The sequence below is a fragment of the Stegostoma tigrinum genome, chromosome 8 (assembly GCF_030684315.1).
Source record: "Stegostoma tigrinum isolate sSteTig4 chromosome 8, sSteTig4.hap1, whole genome shotgun sequence".
In the NCBI taxonomy this organism is placed as follows: Eukaryota; Metazoa; Chordata; class Chondrichthyes; order Orectolobiformes; family Stegostomatidae; genus Stegostoma; species Stegostoma tigrinum.
In genome coordinates, this window is record NC_081361.1 from 61,926,714 (window position 1) to 61,943,205 (window position 16,492).

At 41.4% G+C, this 16,492-nt stretch overlaps 1 protein-coding gene across 7 annotated transcripts in view; it reads left to right on the forward strand.

The window, feature by feature from the left end:
• Nucleotides 1-16,492, forward strand: part of elavl4 (ELAV like neuron-specific RNA binding protein 4) — a 122,726-nt gene that overhangs the window by 58,879 nt on the left and 47,355 nt on the right. For all 7 annotated transcript variants that reach the window (XM_048539615.1, XM_048539619.1, XM_048539616.1 and 4 more), the window contains 2 exons: nt 2,491-2,594; nt 4,172-4,325. In XM_048539615.1, coding sequence (XP_048395572.1) covers nt 2,491-2,594; nt 4,172-4,325 — 258 coding nt within the window. The remainder of the gene's footprint in view (nt 1-2,490; nt 2,595-4,171; nt 4,326-16,492) is intronic.

Here is a 16,492-nt window from a genome sequence, read left to right on the forward strand (position 1 = left end):
AGTCCCCCAGCCCCACACAGCTCACTTCTACCTCCTTCCAAAAATCCCCAGAAAGGACTGTCCAGGCAGACCCATTGTTTCAGCCTGCTCCTGCCCCACAGAACTCTTCTCTTCCTACCTTAACTCAGTCTTCTCTCCCCAGTCCAATCGCTGCCCACATACATTCATGAATCCTCTGACTCTTTACGCCGGTTTCAAAATTACCAGTTTGCATGCTCCAGCACCTCCCCTTTACCATGGATGTGCAATCACTTTACACGTCCATTCCACACCAGGAGGACCTTAGGGCCCTCCGCTTCATCCTCGAGCAAAAACCTGAACCGTCCCCACCCACCACCACCTTCCTCCACATGGCTGAGATCGTCCTCACCCTGAACAATTCCTCTTTTAACTCCTCTCATTTTCATCAAGTCAGAGGGGTGGCCATGGGTATCCGCATGGGCCCCAGTTATGCCTGTTTCTTTGTAGGTTACATAGAACACTCCTTTTTCCTCAGTTCTGAAGAAGAGTTACCAGACCTGAAACAGATGCTGTCAGACCTGCAGAGCTTCTCCAGCAACTTTGTTTTATTCCTTTTTCCAGTCCTATTCCGACCCTCTCCCTCAACTCTTTCTCCAATATATCGATGATAACATTTGTACTGCTTCCCTCGCTCATCTGGAATTGGAGAAGTTCATTGATTTCGCATCCAGTTACCATCCTGCCCTCACTTTCACCTGTTCTATCTCTGACTCATTCCTTCCCTTCCTCAACAACTCTGTTTCTATTTCTGGGGATAGACTGGCCATTAATATCCACTGTAAACCTGCTGACGCTCACAGCTACCTGGACTCTACATTTTCACATCCTGCTTCATGTAAAAACTCCATTCTCTCAGTTCCTCCAACTCCGTTGCATATATTTAGATGAGGTCAACTTCGGCAAGGGAGCCTCCGAAATATCCATCTGCTTCCTCAACCAAGGATTCCCCCGCACCATTGTCAACAGAGCCCTCAACCAGGTCTAACCCATCTCCCACACTTCTGCCCTCACCCCTTCTCTTCCCTCCTGCAACTGCGATAGTGTTCCCTTTGTCCTTACCTACCAACCTGCCAGCATCCACATCCAAACGATCATCAGATGCCATTTCTGCCACCTGCAGCGAGATGCCACCACCGGACACATATTCCCCTCCCCTGCCTTGCCTGCCCTCTGCAGGGACCGTTCCCTTTGGGACACCCTGGTCCACTCTTGCTTCACCGCCAACACCCCAAACTGCTACAAGGCACCTTCCCCTGCAACCAGCGAAGGTACAACACCTGCCCACTTCCTCCCTGCCCAGTACCCAAGGGCCCAGACATAACTTCCAGATGAAGCAACACTTAACCTGCACTTCCCAGCATCTAGTTTACTGCATTCGCAGCTCACAGTGTGATCTCCTCTACACTGGGGAAAAAAGCGTAGACACGGTGACCACTTCATAGAACACCTACATTTTGTTCACAAAAAAGACCTTGAGTTTCCAGTTGCCAGCCACTTCAACACACCACCTTGTTCCCTGGCCAACATCGCTGCTTGATGCAGTGTTCCAGCGAAGCTCAGCACAAGCTGGAAGGACAAAACCTCATTTTCCACTTGAGCACCCTCCAACCCTACCAACTCAATATCTAGTTCAATAATTTTAGGACCTAAATTCTCTCATATCCCAGCCCACTACCTGACACACCAGGCCTTGTTATCACATTGCCTGCCATTATACACCACCTACTGTTAGTCACTAACAATCCCCATGAACAGCTATTCATCCTCCCAGTCAGATCATTATCAACTCCTGTGTTTATCCAACCGCTCTTCTCTTTCTTTGGGCTCTATGCTTTATCCTGTCATTTATTCACTACCCCATCAACCTCCCTTTTTTCTGCATATAATCCAATGTTTTCCCAGCTACCATCAGTTCTGAAGAAGGGTCACCTGACTCAATACGTTAACTCAGTTTTTCTTCGCAGATTCCGCCAGACCAGCTGAGCTTTTTCAGCAACTTCTGTTTTTGATCCACAGTTCTTTCGGTTTTTCTTGTTTTTCTCAAATTGTACAGAAATAAATAAATGTAATATCTAAACTTAGCTATTCTTTATGTTTTGAAATGTAAAAATATTATTAATATTTTAATTTTAGTATTAATTAATTTTGATGTGTTACACTGAAAGATTTCAGGAAATTACATTCAGTTTCCTTTGATTTCATGAAATATTCGGTTACTAAGCAAAGCTTAGACATTTGCATTCTATATTAATGTTATCCTACATTATATGGTTAGACATGATTTGATTGCACGAATTGAGAGAAAGTGGAATGAAGGTTGGGAGGAGGAAGTGCTTTGTTTTCTTTGAAAACAACCTGATGATTACATCACTCTTTTCAGGGACCATCAGTTGTTCCTTGTGAGTTGCATTGTAGTGTGACTACTTTTCAGAAACTAATATTTGGCCATCTGTAATTCCTCTTCAACAGGGCAAAGTTTGGGATACGGTTTTGTGAACTATGTAGATCCAAAGGATGCGGAGAAAGCAATTAATACTTTAAATGGGCTTAGACTTCAGACCAAGACCATAAAGGTAAGTGACATAGTATTTATTTCTGAGCATTGATTTTTAACATATACGTTAAATTGTTTTCTTAAAATAGAAATATGCCTTGTGTAATTGTTAAATCACACAGGATAGTTTTGACTTGAGTTATTGCACAAGGTGGCTAATATCAATTGATCTGCCTATTACAATTCTGGCGTGAATGAAAGTTGGGAATACTGTAAAATAAGCAACTGAATCAATTTTACCAGTTATTTTTATCTTCATACAGACAGTTCACACACACAACTCTTGACTACAGCCTTTCACCTCAAAATAAAATTTCTGATACATCCATCAACAAGTTTGAGATGCCCAACCTCCAGAGGGAAAACAGAAAAATATAAAATCTTTTGAAATTGATATAGTCGGAAATTGAAGTTTTTGTTTCCTTTTTCATCCTGTTTTGCCCTTTGTATTAAAGCTTGAGGTGACACAATTGTTGGTTTTCTTTAAAATAATCTTCCTCTGCGCTTTTACTTGTTAAGTTCATGCCAGAAGGTTGAGTTTTATGTTTTGAATTTCTGTATAGTACAGCCAGTTAAAGCTATGATAAGGTTAGAAATGAGTCCTTATTGTGTCCATACAACAGGCATAAATGTGCAATTTTGGGACACGTTAAACCAAACCTGATTTTGTATCGGATGCTCATGCTATTTTATACAAAATAGGCATATGTAAATAAGGCAGGCCAGTGGGTAGTTAGCTCTGTTGGCTGGACGTCTCGTTTGTTGATGCAGAGTGATGCTAACAGTACAGGTCAATTTCATCAGCTGAGGTTAACATGAAGCCCTGCCTTCTCAACCTCACCCCTCTCATGAGGCGGAGTGACCTTCAGGTTAAACTTACTTCCAGTCGTCTCTCTGTATTGAGACCGTGGCCTTATGATCCTCTGAGACTATGGTAATCTTTCCTGTGTAAGTAAAGAGCTTTACTCCTGTTTAAGGACCCCTACAAGTACTTTGCTGCTGAGTAGAATTTGTTGAGTCCATTATCACTAAAGGTTTTCATGGGCTTGCTACAGCCTAACAAAGCCACCAAAAAAGTCTTTTGGTTTGTTTTATCACTTACCTACATGTAGAAGAATGAGTGCATTTGCTATTGTTGCCTCTGCAGCACACCTGAGGGCTGCTGCATTTGCCATCTTCCCATTCTCTTTCCCAGTTAAAATCAAAGCTTTTGTTTTTCTCAATGGTTCTTATTTACCAGAAACTGTGAATGTTAATTGCATATATTCTCAATTTATTAGCTTCATCATAATTTATATCATATAGAAAAGTTTAACGCAATAACCTCAATAAGGTTTAAAAGTTGATTATGTTTCACACTGCAAAAGTTAGGTTCTGTGTTCTTTTCTTGTCTGTACAGTTACACAAGGCAAGTAAGTGGATTGAGGATGAAATATCTTAACAGTATAAATTTACCATTTTTCAACATAAATGGATAGGCAGAAGATATTTTAGCAAGCCGAGAATTGTACAAATTATTCCAAAACTACTATTCAATATTTTCTATTTTTATAATAGCTTATTTAGCAGAATTTCTTGCTTTTATCATTTCTCTAGGTTTCTTATGCTCGTCCAAGTTCTGCATCAATTCGTGATGCTAATTTGTATGTTAGTGGCCTTCCTAAATCTATGACTCAGAAAGAATTGGAGCAGATGTTTTCACAATATGGCCGAATCATCACTTCCAGAATTTTAGTTGACCAAGTCACTGGTAGGTGTCATTAATGCTGCTATTTTTTCCATAAGACCATAAGTTACAGGAGCAGAATTAGGCGATTCGGCCCATTGAGTCTGCTCTGCCATTTGATCATGGCTGACATGTTTCACAACCCCATTCTCTCACTTTCACCTCATAACCCTTGATTTGCTTACCTGTCAAAAACCTATCTAGCTCTGTCTTAAATATACTCAAAGACTTAACCTCTACAGCCTTCTGCAGCCATGAGTTCCATACACTCACCACTTTCTGGCTGAAGAAATTCCTCCTTATCACAGTTCTGAAGGGCTGTCCCTTCACTCTGAGCCTGTTCCCTTGAGTCCTAGTCACCCGTACTTTTGGAAACAGTTTCTCCGTGTCCACTCTATTCAGGCCTGTCAGTATTTTGTAAGTTTCAATGAGCCCTCTCATCCATCTAAACTCCATCGGTTTTGGAGCTAGAGTCCTCAACTGCTCCTCATATGACAAGCCCTACTTCCTTAACGATGGCCACTATAATCACTTCAACCCCATGACTGTCTCATAATTCTGCTATGTTGCTGATGTCTTCCACTGTGAAAATTGCTACTTCTTGTAAACCTCCTTTGGACTCATCCAACACTAGCGCATATGCCAAAGAGTCATAGATTCATGCAGCACAGAAACAGACTCATTGGTCTGACTCATCTGTGCTGAGGCCCAAAACACAATATTCAAATTGGTCTGACCAGACTACTACATGGTTTCAGCAGAGCATTTCTGCTGTAGTTTTCTAGTCCTCTTGAAATGAATGCTGACATTGCATTTCTCTTCCTAAATGCCAAATGAATCTGCATGTTAACCTGGAGAGAATCCTGAACTAGGACTCCCAAGTCCCTTTGTGCTTCAGATTCCTGAAGCCTTTCCCCACTTAGAAAATAGTCTACACTTCTGTTCTTCCCACCAAAGTGTATAACAAGTTCTGAAATTGTAATCCATCCACCACTTCTTTGCCTGTTCTCCTTGCCTATCCAAGTCCTTCTGCAGTCTCCCCACTTCCTCAAAACTACCTGTCCTTCCATCAATCTTTGTATCACCTGAAAACTTATCAACAATGCCGTCAGTTCTTTCGTACAGATTGTTAATATGTAACATGAATAATTGTGGTCCCTGTGGAACTCTACTAATCATCAGCTGCCATCCTGACAAAGACCCCTTTAACCCTACATTCTGCCGTCTGCCAGTTAGCCAACCCTCTATCCATGTCAGTACGTTACCCCTAACACATTCTTATTTTATTTCCTATTGAAAATCCAAATGGATCATGACCACTAGCTGTCTTTTTTCTAACTTGCTTGTTCCTTCCTCAAAGAATTCTAACAAATTTGTCAGACATGACCTCCTCTTGATAGAGTTATGCAGACTCAGCCCTATTGTACCATGCACTTCCAAGTGCACACAATCTTATCCTTAATAATAGGTTGTTAAAGTATTACCAACAACCAAAGTCAGGCCTATTGTTTCCTGTCTTCTGCCTCCCTTTCTTAAACAGGGGCTATTACATTAGCCATTTTCAAGTCCTGTTGGATCCTCCCTAAATCCAGTGATTCCTGAAAGATCAGCACCAATGCCTCTACATTCTCCTCATCCATCTTCTTCAGAACTCTGGGATGTTGTCCTTAACGATGGCCACTATAATCACTTCAACCCCATGACTGTCTCATAATTCTGCTATGTTGCTGATGTCTTCCACTGTGAAAATTTATGCAAAATACCTACTCGGCTCCTCCACCATATCTTTGTTCCCATTACAACATCTCCAGCCTTATTTGCTAGTGGTCCAAGACCTACTCTTGCTTCTGTCTTACCGTTTAGATATCTAAAAGCAGTCTTGCAATCTTCTTTCATATCACTCTCTAGCTTATTCTCGTATTTTATTTACTCCCCCCATTTGCTTAAGTATTTATCCTCAACTGGTTTTTAAAGGCTTCCCAACCCTCTGACTTCCCAATAATCGTCACCACATTGTATGCTTTTCCTTTTGCTTTTATGCTGTCTCTGACTTCCTTTGTCAGCCATGCTACACTTAATTTTTTTTCTTCCTTAGGATTTCTGCTTTGTCTCTAGAATTACCTCCAGAAACTCTTGCCAACACTGCCTCACCAACTTCACTGCTAGGCTGCCTTCCAATCAACTCTGGCCAGCTCCTTCCTCATGTCTTTGTAGTTGTCTTTACCCGATTGTAATACTGTTACATCTGGTTCCAGCTTCTTCTTCTCAAACAGTAGAGTGAGTTCAATCATATTATGGTCATTGCCCCTTGGATTCCTTCACCTGAAGGTCCCTAATCAAGTCTGCCTCATTACACATTACCAAATCCATTGTTGCCTGTTCCCTGCTGGGCCAGACCACAAGTTGCTCCAATAAACCATCTCTTAGAGATTCCACAAATTCCTCTTCTTGACATCTGTTACCAACCTGATTTTTCCAGTCCACCTCCATATTGAAGCACCACATGATTATTATAATAGTGCCTTTCTTACATGTCTCTTCTATTTCCTTTTTTATTTTCTTCCCCACATCCTGACTAATGTAAGGACGTCATTGAAACCACCCATTAGAGCCTTCTCATTTGCGGTTCTTCAACTTTGTCCACATAAAATCCACGCCTTCTAACTCTATATCGATTTAATTTCATTTCCTACTAACAAAGTGTCCCTGCCCACTCTGCACATCTGCCTGCCCTTTTGATAGGATGTGTGGCCTTGGATATTTAATGCTCAGCCCTGATTCCCTTGCAGCCACATCATATGATACCCACAACATCATACTCACCAATTTAAATTTGCGCTACAAGCTCATTTACCCTGTTTCATGTACTGCGTGCTTTTAAGTACAACACCTTCAGTCCTGCATTGACTGCCTCCTTCTCATAATTGCCCCCGTATCTGTTGTGCCTGAAGTTAGATTCCTGACCATTTCCATACTTTCTGTCCTATTATTTGCTCTGGAAAGTTAATAACCTTTGCTCTCCCCTCCTTTAACATTTTCCATGATTTTTCATGCATTTGGATCCACTATTCCAGATGACCATTTAAAATGTTATGACGATATTAATTCTTTCAAGGAACAGAATTATCTCAAAAAAATGTCTTGAATAGAAATCTTTGATTTTTATTGAGCTTTCTTTTGTAAATGGCAACTTAACTCATGAATTTTCACGCATTAAGTTTTACAGGTATTTTTGGATTCATTTTGCACTGAGCTACATTTTTTCAGAGCACCATAAGGTGACTGATATGTATGCACAATATTGTCAAGGGCTGAATACAAACTGCATGTTTACATCGATACGTTTTTACACCTTAACCCAGATTCTGTGCACAGTTTGCATTCTCATTTTCTGACACACCTGCAACTGACCACGAGATGCCTGTATTCAGCATTCAATAAGTGGGAAACACCGGAGCAACTGTTTCTCTTATTTACAACTAGTTAACATATCTTGTCCAACCATTGTCAGCACAGACATGGTGGGCTGAAGGGCTTGTTCCTATGATGGATATTCTATTAGACCTGGTCTTCAGGGGTTAAGTCATGAAGAGAGCTTGTACGAATTGATTGGATCAGAGATAATGGAAACTGCAGATGCTGGAGAATCCAAGATAACAAACTGTGAAGCTGGATGAACACAGCAGGCCAAGCAGCATCTTAGGAGCACATCAGATGAAGGGTCTAGGCCCGAAACGTCAGCTTATGCGCTCCTCTGATGCTGCTTGGCCTGCTGTGTTCATCCAGCTTCGCACTTTGTTATCATGAATTGATTGGACCTGTTTTCTCAGGAATTTGGAAGATTAAACGATGATCTCATTAAAAGTCTTCAAGAAATTAACAGGAAAAGACAGGGTAGATAAAAATAAATTATTTCTACTGGTTGGGAATTATACAACTGGGAGGGTAGCCTGGGAATTTAGGACCAGACCATTCAGGAGAGATGCATTTTTACATGCAGAGCGTGGTAGATGTTTGAAGCTCCCTTCCACAAATAGCAGTGGATGCTAGATTTGTTGTTAATTTTAAATCAGAGAGATTTTTTTTGTTAAGCAAAGTTATTAAGGTTTATGGGCCAAAGGCAGGTTCATGGAATTAAGCCACAGATCAATTATGATCTCATTGAATGCTCAATAGGCTGTTTGATCTACTCTTGTTCCGATGTTCCCTGTCTCCAACATCCTCTGCTCTGTAAGCTGAAGGTCATACAAAGTTTGATGCCTGTGCCTTAGCTCACAACATCTTTGGTGCCTCTAGCACCACTTCGTTCACAGATTTGAATTGCCTTTCAATCAACAACACCTTGATTTTAAAATTTTCATTTTTGCGTTCAAATCCCAAAGTGGCCTTCCCCTCCCTATCTTTGTCTTTTCTTATGGCCCTGCAACCCTCTGATGGTCTATATGCTGTTCAAATTATGGTCTTTTGTGCATCCCTGATTTTAGGAACCACTGTAGAACTTTAATCACTTTCCCTCGGCAACCCTTTCAGTTGCCTAAATCTGAAGCTTTGGTATACCCGCCCCCACCCCCGCCCCCATCCCCCCCCCCCTCCCCCATCCCCACACCTTTCTGCCTTTCCACCTCTCTTATGTCCTTTGGAACATCTTAAAACCTACCTCTTTGACCAAGCTTTTGCTTATCAAACATAATACTTCCTTAGATCATTCAATAGCACACCTCGATTTATAATGCTCCTGTGAAGCACCTTGAAACATTTTACTATTTCTATAGCACAATATAAATATAAGTTGTTGTCACAGGTAGAAGTTGAATGTGGCTGAATATTATTTCTCAAAGATTCATGTACTACTATTCATGACATAAACATCACCAGAAAGGACAGGGGGTGAGTTCGACATAAGACTTAGATGTACAGATCCCTTCCCCTTTGCCATCCACAAAAAGAAAATTTGCAGAGGGTTAAACTAGTCACATTATATATACACACAGAAAGGCATGCTGTGTCAAAATGCAAATGAGGAAAATTCACTATTAGGCATGTAGCCTATCACTTACTTGCCAACAATGTTAGGCTCATTTTACCTAGCAATGGACAAGATTAGGGTCAAGGGGAAAAGGTCAGTGTTCCTAAATTTGCCCTGTGGGAAAATGGTGACTCATTGTGAGTCCTCCCCTACCTGACTTGTCTAAGTAATGAGGATGGATTAATCTTTGAAGCTGAAGGGCCATTCAGGCTTGCTCGAGAGTGAGAAAGGGAATTGGTACTTTGAAATGAAAAGCTCAGTATTCAACATTTTCAATCAAATTTTAAGAAATGACACTGCACTCCACTACATAGAGGCAGGTCTGGGAAATCCCACTACAAGGCAGTCTGTCAGTGCTCCAGCACTCGGAAAGTCAAGAACAGCTTCCTTATCTCACTGATGATGTTGATTCCACCTGGAAGGCCACTATTACATACTTTAAAAATGGCTCCACCTTGTCTTTGACCAGTTAGCGACTGGTTAGAAAGTTTCACCAGTCTCTCCTTCTGAGATGGCCAGTGTGGCTATTTTAAATTTTCGCCTGTTCTTGATGGGGCTCAAAATCCTGAAGTAGTTTACCAAAAGCAATTGCAATCAATTCCTTTAGGAAAATTAGCCAATGGACTCTTTTAAAAAAATATTTTTTGGACAGGACCTGAAGATGAGATTACACTGCATCAAGACATTACAATAAAATCCACAACCTGACTCATCTGATTTGAGAGAGATGCATTGAGAGACTGTAAGTAGCATTAGCCAGTGGTGGCCTGTAATCTGTGCAGCAATTCAAAACTTCCCACAAATACTGTGCAAATTTTGACTCTTTAACTTACAATGCTTGGTCAGTATACAGAATTTTAAACAACCACACACTGTGCAAAAAGAAAGAAGGTAAATTAGCACTTGCCCGTGTCTGCAATATACACATTCTCTGGCTCTAGTTTATGGATCATCAGTTGAGGACAAATTAGACCCACTTAAGAATGAAGTGTAAGAAATTTCTAGTCCATATCATTTGCACATCACTGATATTTTCTTATTTATTCGCATTTAGTAAAATAGAATGTTGAATTTTGGATAATGGGGATCCTTTAGATGTACTAGATCTGGACTAGCAGAACGCATTTGATGAGATGCCACAGAACAGGTGAATACACTAAGTAAGATCACATGGGGTTGGGATAACTTATTAGCTTGGATAGAAGATTGGCAAAACAACAGAAAGCAGATAGTCGGGCTAAATGGTTCATTTTCTGGTTGGCAAGATTCCAGTAGTGGATTTCGGTCCTTGGGCCCCAACAATTTAAATCCATATTAGTAATTTGGATGTAGGGATAGAAAATACTATTGCCAAATTTGCAGCTGATGCTAAAATTGGTGGCAAAGTAATTGCAATGAAAATATAAGAAACTTAAAAAGGACATGATTAGTTTAGGTCAATAAGCCAAAATTTGACAATGATGAGGTTTAATGTGAATAACTGTAAGGTGGTAGCATGTTTCATGGTGTTAAGCTTAGCAAACCATTTGTTGGCTTTAAAACTGTAGTAAAGACAAACCTATCAAGGATATTGAAACTACAAAAGCAGATAGAATCATTAGCAGCCTATCTAAATTAATGATTACTCAAGATTTAAAAGGAAATGGCTTGGAAACAGTCAAGGTATATTTCCTCGAAATGGAATGGTTGGGCAAACAAATTAAGCATTCCCCAGATGAAATATAAATAGAAATCAAGACAGAGAGGAAGAATTGTGCTTACGACAGGTAGAAGACATGATTGAGATTGATAGTATATTACAAAAATATATGAGAGAAGTGAAGAGGGTCTATGAAAAAAGACAGGCGGCCAAGGTTGGTGAAAGGAGGTTTGGACTAATTAGGGACCGATTAATGAATTTATACACGCAGTCATAGGGCATGGCTAAGGTATTAAGTGAATACTTTGCATCAGATTTTACCAAAGAAGTCAATCTACCAAGGCCATGCTTTCAGATAGGGAGGAAATGTTGGATGGATTGTCAATACTTAACGTTGACAAGACATCAGGACGAGATGAGATGCATCCAAAGATGTTGAAAAAAAATGAGAATGGAAAGTGCAGAGTCACTAACCAAAACCTTCCAGTCTTCCCTAGACTCAGAGGAGACACCAAAGGACTGGTGAATTTTGGAGAATACACACTTGTTCACAAAAGTTTTCGAGGACAAGCCCAACAATTATAGATCAATCAATTTAACTTCAGTAGTGGGGAGGTGTCTGGAAACAATTATTTGTGACAGAAATAATAATCACAGGGAAATAGGTGGTTTTGTTATGTTGAGCCAACACAGATTTCTAAACAGAAATTATGTTTAACTAACTTGCTGAAGTTTTCAGAAAAGATAACAGAAAGGATTGATGAAAGTAATGTGTTGATGTGGTGCGCGTGGACTTTGAAAAGACAGTCAGGACAGTGTCACAGCACAGACTTGTGAGCAAGGTTATAGCTCATGGAGTAAAAGGGCTGGTAGCAATTTGAATACAAAATTAGTTGAGTAAGTGTTGCAACAAGTGTTGGTTGCTTGAGGAGCTCCAGCTCAAAATTGATGAGCTGGAATCCTAACTCCAAACACTGCGGCACATCCGGGAGGGGGAGAAGTACCTGGATACTGTGTTCCTGGAGGCAGTCACACCTGGTAGATTAACTAATGTTAATTCATTTGGGGGGCAGGGACAACAGTGTGTGACTGCGAGGAAGGCAGGTAGAGGGACCCTGCAGACAGGAACACAGGAGCTGCAGCCCTTGATATTGTCCCACAGGTCTGAGGCACTTGCTCCCTGTGTGGATGAGGAACAGGGCTGCTGATGGGTCAACTGACCATGGCACCATGACCCAGGAGGCCATTCAAGAGAGGGGAAGCTAAAACACAGATTGTAATTCTAGGGGATTCCATCATCAGGGGGATAGACAGTATCCTTTGCAAGCAGGATAGAGAATCCCACATGGTGTGTTGTCTGCCTGGTGCCAGGGTGCGAGACATCTCTGACTGGCTTGAGAGGAGACTAGAGAGGGAAGGGGAGGATCCAGTTATTGTGGTCCACGTAGGTACGAACAACATAGGCGGGACTAGGAAAAAAGACCTGTTTTGGGATTATGAAAAGCTAGGAACAAAATTATAAAGCAAGTCTTCAAGGGTCATAATTTCTGGATTGCTGCCCAAGCCACGTGCAAATTGGCATGGGGTGGTGGGGGGTGGCGATGATCAGGGAAGTAAACATGTAGCTAAAAGAGTGGTGTGGGAAAGATAGTCTCCTTTCCATGGGGCACTGGCAACAGTTCTGGAACAGGAGAGATCTATACCGCTGGAATGGACTCCACCTGAACTGGGCCGGGCCCAGTGTTCTGGAGAAAAGGGTAAATAGTGTGGTCAATTGGATTTTAAACTAGTAAACAGGGGTAAGGGAGAAGTGTGCGCAGAGGGAGAATAACAATTAATGTAAGGCAAAGCTGCAGGTTAGAAGGTAACGAGAAAGCTTCAACTCCTTTGAAAATTCGGAAAAAAGTTAAAGGAAAGGAGAACTCAACTGTTGTTTGTAATGGAGGTGATAGGACCCAAAAACAAGGTGCAAAAACTTGCATAAGGGCACTTTATCTGAATGCTCGGAGCATTTGAAACAAGATGGATGAGTTGATGGTGCAAATCATGGCAAATGGGTATGATTTAGTGGCCGTAACAGAGACATCATTGAAGGGTGGTCATGACTGGGAGTTAAATATCCAGGGGCATCAAACTTTTCAGAAGGACAGACAGGAAGGTAAGGGAGGTGGTGTTGCTCTGATTTTTAAGGATGATATCAGGGCAGTAGTGAGAGATGATATAGGTTCTACTGAACAAAATTGAATCTTTGGGTGGAAATTAGGAATAGCAAGGAGAAGAAATCACTGATAGGTGTGGTCTATAGGCCACCAAATAACAACATCGTGGTGGGTGGGCAATAAATATAGAAATAGCTAATGCATGTAAAAATGGTACAGCAATTATCATGGGGGATTTTAATCTGCATATCGATTGGTCAAACCAGGTCAGTCATGGTAGCCTTGAGGAGGCGTTCATAAAATGCATCCGCGATCGTTTCCCTGAACAATATGTAATGGAACCTACAAGGGAGCAAGCTGTCCTAGATCTAGTCGTGTGTAATTAATTATCTCACAGTTAGGGATCCACTTGGAAGGAGCAATCACACTGTGCTTAAACAAAGGAGACTATGAAGGAATGAAGAAGGAGTTAGCTAACATAGAATGGGACCAAAAACCTTATGGTGGGTCAATTGAGGAACAGTGGAGGACTTCCAAAATGATTTTTCACAGTGCTCAGCAGAAGTATATTCCAGTGATAAGGAAGAACTATGGGAAAAGAGAGAGCCAGCCATGGATGTCTAAGGAAATGAAGGAAAGTATCAGATTGAAAAAAAAACATACGATAAAGCAAAGAGTAGTGGAAACTAGTAGACTGGGAAATCTTTAAAGGCTAGCAGAAAGCCACAAAAAAAGTTATGAAGAAAGGTAAGTAGATTATGAGAGTAAACTAGCTCAGAATATAAAAACAGGCAGCAAAAGTTTCAATAAATATGTAAATCGTAAAAGAGTGATGAAGGTAAACATTGGTCCTTTCGAGGATGAGAAGGCCAATTTAATAACTGGGAATGAGGAAATAGCCGAGACATTAAACAGTTATTTCATGTCGGTCTTCACGGGGGAAGACACAAATAACATGCCGAAAACCAATAGCAAGAAGGTTATAGCAGATGAGGACCTAGAAACGATTATCACTAAGGAGGCAGTGCTGTGCAAGCTAATGGGGCTAAAGATACACAAGTCTCTTGGCCCTGATGAAATGCATCCCTGGGTACTAAAAGGGGTGATAGGGGAAATAGCAAATGCACTAGTAATTATGTACCAAAATTCACTGGATTCTGGGGTGGTTCCCACAGATTGGAAAACAGCCAATGTGACACCACTGTTTGAAAAAGGAAGTAGACAAAAAGTAGGTAACTTTCGGCGAGTTAGCTTAACTTCGGTATTGGAGAAAATGCTTGACTCTATCGTTAAGGAAGAAATAGCAAGACATCAAAATATAAATTGGCCCATTAGGAACACGCAGCATGGGTTCATGAAGGGTAGATCATGTTTAACTAATTTGGTGAAATTCCTTGAGGACATTACTTGCATGGTGGAAAATGGGGAACCTGTGGATATTGTGTATCTGGATTTCCAGAAGGCATTTGACAAGGTGCCACACCAAATGCTACTAAATAAGATAAAGTTGCATGGTATTACAGGTAATGTATTGGCATGGATAGAGGATTGGTTGACCAGTAGAAAGCAAAGAGTAGGGGTAAATGGGTGTTTTTCTGGTTGGTGGTCAGTGGCTAGTGGTGCGCCTCAGGGATCAGTGTTGGGACCTCAGTTGTTTACAATTTACGTAGATGATGTGGAGTTGGGGACTAAGCGTGGTGTGTCAAAATTTGCAGATGACAGTAAGGTGAGTGGTAGACCAACGCGTGCAGAAGACTCTGAAAGTCTGCAGAGGGATTTTGATAGTCTAAGTGAGTGGGCAAAGGTCTGGCAGATGGAGTACAATGTTGATAACTGTGAGGTCATTCTTTTGGTAGGAATTACAGCAAAATGGACTATGTTTTAAATGGTTAAAAAATTACAGCACGCTGCTGTGCAAAGGTACTTGGGTGTCCTATGCATGAATCGCTGAAGATGGGATTGCCGGTGCAGCAAGTGATTAAAAAGGCAAATGGAATTTTGTTTGTCATTGCTAGAGGAATGGAGTTTAAAAACAGGGAGTCTACGCTGCAGCTGTATCTGGTCCTGGTGAGGCCACACCTGGAGTACTGTGTGCAGTTTTGGTCTCCTTACTTGAGAAGGGATATGCTAGCACTGGGGGGGGGGGGGGGGGCAGGGGCAGGGGAGATTCACTCGGTTGATTCCAGAGTTGAGAGGGTTGAATTATGAGGAGACAGTGAGTACACTGGGCTGGCACTCATCGAAATTCAGAAGAATGAGGGGAGATCTTATAGAAACATATAAGATTATGAAGGGAATAGATAAAGTGGAGGCAGGGCGGTTGTTTCTGCTAGCAGGTGAAATTAGGACTAGAGGGCATCGCCCCAAAATAAAGGGAAGCAGATGTAGGACTAAGGTAGGAGGAACTTCTTCACCCAAAGGGTTGTGAATCTGTGGAATTCCCTGCCCAGTGAAGCGGTTGAAGCTACCTCACTGAATGTTTTTAAGGCAAGGCTGGATACATTTTTGAACAGTAAAGGAATTAAGGGTTTTGGTGAGTGGGTGGTTAAGTGGAGCTGAGTGTCAAAGATCAGCCATGATCTTATTAAATGGTGGGGCAGGCTCAGGGGACCAGATGGCCTACCCCTGCTTCTAGTTCTTATGTTCCAATGGAAACAAGAGGCTAATAGTCAATCAATATCTTTTAGACTGGAGTAGTGTCTTAATTCGACTTCCCCAGAGGTTGTATTGGGTCACTTGCTTTTCCCAATGCACATCAATGATCTTGATCTTGGTAAATTGGGACAATTTTAAAGTTTGAGGATGACATGAAACTTGACAGCATTATAACCTGTGAGGAGGACAGTGTAGAAGCCCAAAGGTTGATGGAGTGGGCAGATAGATCGCAGATAAAATACAGTGTGGGGAATTTTGATGATCTATTTTTGGAGCAACTGTCGTGATTGGAATGGTGTCAACCAGATGGATCTCATTGAATATGAGTTTCCTGATTGAACCATCAATAGCTTCGATCAGGGAACCCTGGTTGACAGATATAAATTGAAGTGTTAGGGGTTCTGCTCACTCCAGGAGCTGGCTCTGTGATAGCTAGGTCAGTGTCATGTACTATGTGTGTATAAATACAAGGTGACTTGGTGACGGGATATCTGCCTTTGTGGAGTTATTTCAATGGCGACAGGAAAATGCATTCCTTTAGAGATGCGCTTGCAACAGTTGTCTTTTTATTGGGGTCAGCATTTCTGGCAGTATGCTGCTGTTTGGAAAGCTTGACTCATTCAATCCTGCTGTTGAAGACTAGGGCCCAGTATGTGGAAGGAATGCATCTTTTTACAGCAAATGACATTGGGGCAGTTGAATAGCAACGAGT